At 56.7% G+C, this 5,237-nt stretch overlaps 1 protein-coding gene across 1 annotated transcript in view; it reads left to right on the top strand.

The window, feature by feature from the left end:
• Nucleotides 1-5,237, top strand: part of Fmnl1 (formin like 1) — a 25,052-nt gene extending 19,815 nt beyond the window's left edge. The window contains exons 16-28 of the mRNA XM_015495550.2: nt 1-196; nt 376-500; nt 1,119-1,321; nt 1,750-1,984; nt 2,122-2,190; nt 2,747-2,827; nt 2,903-3,032; nt 3,173-3,336; nt 3,600-3,701; nt 3,842-3,937; nt 4,175-4,295; nt 4,446-4,544; nt 4,787-5,237. The exon at nt 1-196 is cut by the window's left edge and continues 37 nt beyond it. Of these exons, the coding sequence (XP_015351036.1) occupies nt 1-196; nt 376-500; nt 1,119-1,321; nt 1,750-1,984; nt 2,122-2,190; nt 2,747-2,827; nt 2,903-3,032; nt 3,173-3,336; nt 3,600-3,701; nt 3,842-3,937; nt 4,175-4,295; nt 4,446-4,537 (1,614 nt within the window). The 3' untranslated portion in view covers nt 4,538-4,544; nt 4,787-5,237. The remainder of the gene's footprint in view (nt 197-375; nt 501-1,118; nt 1,322-1,749; nt 1,985-2,121; nt 2,191-2,746; nt 2,828-2,902; nt 3,033-3,172; nt 3,337-3,599; nt 3,702-3,841; nt 3,938-4,174; nt 4,296-4,445; nt 4,545-4,786) is intronic.

The following is a 5,237-nucleotide window of genomic DNA, read 5'->3' as shown; positions in this document are numbered from 1 at the left end:
CCCCACCGGCCCCGCCCCCTCCCGGGTCAGCCAGCAGCCCCGCCCGCACCACCGTTGCCAGGAGACTTACCGCCCCCACCCCCACCGCCTCCGCCGCCACCTCTCGGCACTGACGGACCAGTGCCACCGCCGCCCCCACCGCCGCCCGGAGGTCCCCCTGATGCACTTGGAGGGCCTGGCCCAGAGACGAGCTTAGGTGAGTGGAGTGGACCCCCTCGAGCCCAGGGCTTGGGGGAGATGAGTAGAGCCCCAGCCTCAGTGTCCTCCAGGACCCTCTGTCCAGGGGCTTCCTACTGCCTCCTGCTGCCCTGTCAGGCCTTGCTGGGCTGGTTGCCTCTAGCGCCCCCAGTGCTCACCACTCCCTCCCGGCCCCAGGAGTGAAGGCCAAGAAACCCATCCAGACCAAGTTCCGGATGCCACTCTTGAACTGGGTGGCCCTGAAACCCAGCCAGATTACAGGCACCGTGTTCACAGAGCTCAACGATGAGAAAGTGCTACAAGTGAGTGCACCTGTCTTGCTCCTAGTGTGGGCATCGAAGAGGTGGGGGCTTGCCAGGATCATGGGGGTGTCATCTCCACCCAGTTTTACAGAAGTGGAGATGGGCAGAGCATTAAGCTACACTGCCTTGGTGCATTGGTCTAGTAGGCAGTGGTATACTGACCTCTCTGGAGTCTTTACCCTCCTTTCCTATAGAGGGGCATATCCCTCCCCCCAGTCTGGCTTCTTCTCCTTTCAGGCCCTTTTCCTACCACTTCCTCACAACCAGGACCTTAGCCCTCTTGATTCCACTTTCAGTTTTCCAAAAGGGATGTGTTCCATTGCTTCTGAGCCATTGATCATTCTGTTCCCTTTGCCCTTCCCTTTTCCCTGATGACCAGTTCACTCCTTTCTTAATGGCTCAAGGCTGGGTCTTCTAGGCTGGGTGGTTCTCTTCTTCCTCAGTGTTCCTTGTGCTTCTCCTGTATCAGGGCCTATGTTCTATTTGGGTTACTGCTTTGTCTCTCTGCTGATGGCCTATCAGGGCTGAACCAGTGGTTCTATCATTGAACACAGTGCTCACCCGGAGTGTGCCAGACCTTGGCCCCACCCAGCCCCATCTTCTCCCCCTGTACCCTAGGAACTGGACATGAGTGACTTTGAGGAACAGTTCAAGACTAAGTCTCAAGGCCCCACTCTGGACATCAGTGCTCTCAAGGGCAAGGCAGCTCACAAGGCCCCCAGTAAAGCAACACTCATCGAGGCCAACCGGGCCAAAAACCTGGCCATCACTCTGCGCAAGGGCAATCTGGGGGCCGACCGCATCTGCCAGGCTATTGAGACGTGAGTGCCCTGCTCTGGGCTTTTGGCAGCTCAGCCCCTCTACTAGGCTGGGATCTTCAGGCAGAGCCTAGTAAGAGCCCCAGCTGGGGGACAGAGCCTATAAACTTCATTGGAACCATGGACAGGGAACCTTATTTCCATTTTCAGGGGTTAAGAAAACTGAGTCCAGGCCTAGATTGGGACATCCCACTCCCTTCTTGCCTCTTTGGCAGAGAGATTTATAGTAGGGCATCTGCCACTGATGAATGATGGGGACCTGGGCTCCCAAACTCCCATTTTCCCGAAACTCCTACTTCTTGTTCTCTGAAGCTGTCAGCAAATAGTAAATATTTAAGTTCATTTATTCAACCAAAGGAGGGAATGTAGTCTTGTTCTCTGGGCTGGTGGATATGGGGTTTAAACGGCTGGCTCCTCTGCTCACCCATCAGGTACGACCTGCAGGCTCTCGGCCTAGACTTCTTGGAGCTTTTGACCCGCTTTCTGCCCACGGAGTATGAGCGCAGCCTCATTGCCCGCTTTGAGCGGGAGCAGCGTCCCGTGGAGGAGCTGTCGGAAGAGGACCGCTTCATGCTACGCTTTAGCCGCATCCCACGCCTGCCGGAGCGCATGTCCACACTCACCTTCTTGGGCAACTTCCCGGATACGGCCCAGCTGCTCATGCCGGTGTGGGCGGGGTGGGCAGGGCAGTGTGGCCTGGGCTTTGGGTGGGGGGAGGCATCTCTCAGCCCAGGCTTCATCTGGGAGGACCTGAGCCTCTTGATGAGGGTGCCTCCAACTTACCTCCCCTGTCTCACCTCCAGCAACTGAATGCCATCATTGCAGCCTCGATGTCCATCAAGTCCTCTGACAAACTCCGGCAGATCCTGGAGGTGAGAGCCCAGGGCAAGGGGCCCAGAGGCTGGGCCCATCCTGGCCTCTTCTAAATAGTGTGAGAAGGCCCCACCCACGTAGTGTACAACAAAGATAATGTTCCCACTTCTCATGTACATGCTTTGAAAGACAAAACTAGATCGGGATGAGGATTGGTGACAGCAGCCATGTCTTTAACAGGGTATCTGAGACCCTGCCAGAGGGGTCAGCCCCTCTGGGTATTGCTGTGTGAGCAGCAGTGGACCGTCCCAGGAGGGGACCAGTAGTAATGATTGCCAAAAGGGTGACAACCCTTAGGAGGGGAAAGTGGCTGCCAATTTTGGGTTGGACCAGCAGAGGGCAAAATTGGGTATGTTCATGGGTTAACCATGCACACATGTGAGACGTGCAGACACACAAGTACGTGTGTCATGGAGAGAGAGTTCCATTCAGAAGTGTGGTAGGGCTGTGTGTGTGCAGGCTCACTTTTCGTCACCTTTTCTCTTGTGTAATGTTTACTTAAGGGGCTTCCCCAGCCCTGGTACCCTGTTGAGTCTCTTCCCCTGCCTCTCCCAGATCGTCCTGGCCTTTGGCAACTACATGAACAGCAGCAAGCGTGGGGCAGCCTATGGTTTCCGGCTCCAGAGTCTGGATGTGGTGAGGTGGGGGGGGCCTGGCGTGGGGGCTGGGGGCTGGCTGGTGGCCTGTGGCTTACAACAGGTCTTTGCTCAGCTGTTGGAGATGAAGTCGACTGACCGAAAGCAGACGCTGCTGCACTACCTGGTGAAGGTCATTACTGAGAAGTACCCACAGCTCACAGGCTTCCACAGTGACTTGCACTTCGTGGACAAGGCAGGCTCAGGTATAGAGCAGCCAGGGCCCTGAGCAGGCAGGCAGTTCAGTCCGGAGGCCACTGGGAAGCAAGGGGACTGCAAGATGTAACTGGGTGGGAGTGCTGCCACTCAGATTCCTTGAGTTCACGCTGCCCCGCCTTCCACCCAGTGTCCCTGGACAGTGTCCTGGGGGATGTGCGCTCCCTGCAGCGAGGCCTGGAGTTGACACAGAGGGAGTTTGTGCGGCAGGATGACTGCTTGGTGCTTAAGGAGTTCCTCAGGGCCAACTCTCCCACCATGGACAAGCTACTGGCAGACAGCAAGACTGCTCAGGTGGGCTGGGGCTGGCCTGGTCTGGAGCTAGGGAAGCTGGGTTGGGGAAATGAAGGAGTCCTTGCCATTGGATCACTAGATGGGGGTGTATAGCCCAGGCCTGGAGGGGTGTGGCCACAGCTGGGACCCTTTGGGGATGAAGCAGAAGTGAAGGGCCACCTGCCTGGAGGAGCAGATGAAGTGGCCAATGTCCTGAGGAGGTATAGAGCAGCATCAGGCTCTGAGGAGCCCATGCTAACAGGGCTGATGGGCTGTGCCAACAGGAGGCCTATGAGTCTGTGGTGGAGTACTTCGGAGAAAACCCCAAGACCACATCCCCCTCCATGTTCTTTTCCCTCTTCAGCCGTTTCATCAAGGCCTACAAGGTATGTATGTGTGGTGGGTGGGCTGGGAGCCCTGAAGCCTTTCTGCATGGGCAGTGGGAAGGGCAGAGGCTGCTTCTCTCTTGGGTGGGTCAGAGTAGGAGTAAGGATTGCCCTCACTGAGAATTGCCTTCGACCCTCAGAAAGCTGAGCAAGAGGTGGAACAATGGAAGAAGGAAGCAGCTGCCCAGGAGGCAGGTGCCGACACCCCAGGCAGGGGGGAACCCCCAGCACCTAAGGTATGCAGCTGCTGCTGAGCCTGGTAGTGGGATGCAGGGATGCAAGGTATCCTCACACTCTCTGGCCCCATCCCCATCCCCATTGTTAGGGACACACCCTTTACAAAGACAGTGCCCTAGGAGCCAGGGATGGGAGTGGGTTCCTTTTGTTCCAGTCACCTGTCCTTGCTGTGAGGCACTAGAATTGAGTGGGGTGGAGGGATCCTGGAATTGGAGCTATGTATACATCTCCTTCAGTCTCCACCCAAGGCCCGGCGACAACAGATGGACCTCATCTCTGAGCTGAAACGGAAGCAGCAGAAGGAGCCACTCATCTATGAGAGTGACCGTGATGGGGCCATTGAAGACATTATCACAGGTGAGGGCTTGGCCAGGCACCTGTTCTGTCCTTCTAAGCTGTTCTTTGTCTGGACCCCAACCAGGGGTCTGGCTGCCTTACTGCCTCTTGCTACCTTTTCTGTTTTTCTTTTCTTTTTCCTTTCTCTACCCCCTACCCCTTCACCCTCAGTGCTCAAGACAGTGCCCTTCACCGCCCGCACTGGCAAGCGGACATCCCGGCTCCTCTGTGAGGCCAGCCTGGGAGAGGAGATGCCCCTCTAGCCCCCAGGTACCTGTCACATCGCTGCTGACAGCTCTGGGACCCTTGTGGGCATTGTTACTCTTCCCCCTCCTGTGCTAGTGCATGGCTGGAATGTATTGCAGGGCAGATGGGAGGTCTGGCAAATGTAAACAGTGCCCCTTCCCCTAAATACACAACCTGGGTTCTCATAAGGCTGAGCGTGTATCCTGGAGCTTGGTCCCAGCTCTGGGCAGACTCCTGAAGGGCTAACTATCTCCTTTGGTTGCCAGATCTACGGAACCAGCCCTACATCCGCGCAGACACAGGCCGTCGCAGTGGTCGTAGGCGCCCTCCAGGACCTCCCCTGCAGGTCACCTCTGACCTCTCGCTGTAGCCTATTTCCGCAGGTGGATTCTGTAGGGGGTGGGGTTGTAGGCAGGCTGGGCCTCAAGGAAGGTGGGCCTCTGGGCAACCCCTCCTCCTGCTGCCTGGCACCTTGGCCCTCCTTAAAGGGGCCAGCACAGCCTCCTCCTGTTGGAGGCAGAGTCACCTGGTCTCAATCCTCAAATGCTGCTTGCAGCACCCCTCCCCCAATAGCCATACTTAGCCTGAGCGGGAGCCTGGCCTGTAACTTATAAAGTGCACCTTGCCCTCCCCCATGAACTCCCACCCCCAAAGACTCTCCTTGGACCTTATTTTTATACAAGATTAATAAAGATGTTTGCAAAAAATCAGCGTCCG

Source organism: Marmota marmota, unplaced genomic scaffold (genome assembly GCF_001458135.2).
Source record: "Marmota marmota marmota unplaced genomic scaffold, marMar, whole genome shotgun sequence".
Taxonomy (NCBI): domain Eukaryota; kingdom Metazoa; phylum Chordata; class Mammalia; order Rodentia; family Sciuridae; genus Marmota; species Marmota marmota.
The sequence above is the reverse complement of the archived record's forward strand: the minus strand, read 5'-3'. Positions and strand labels throughout refer to the sequence as shown.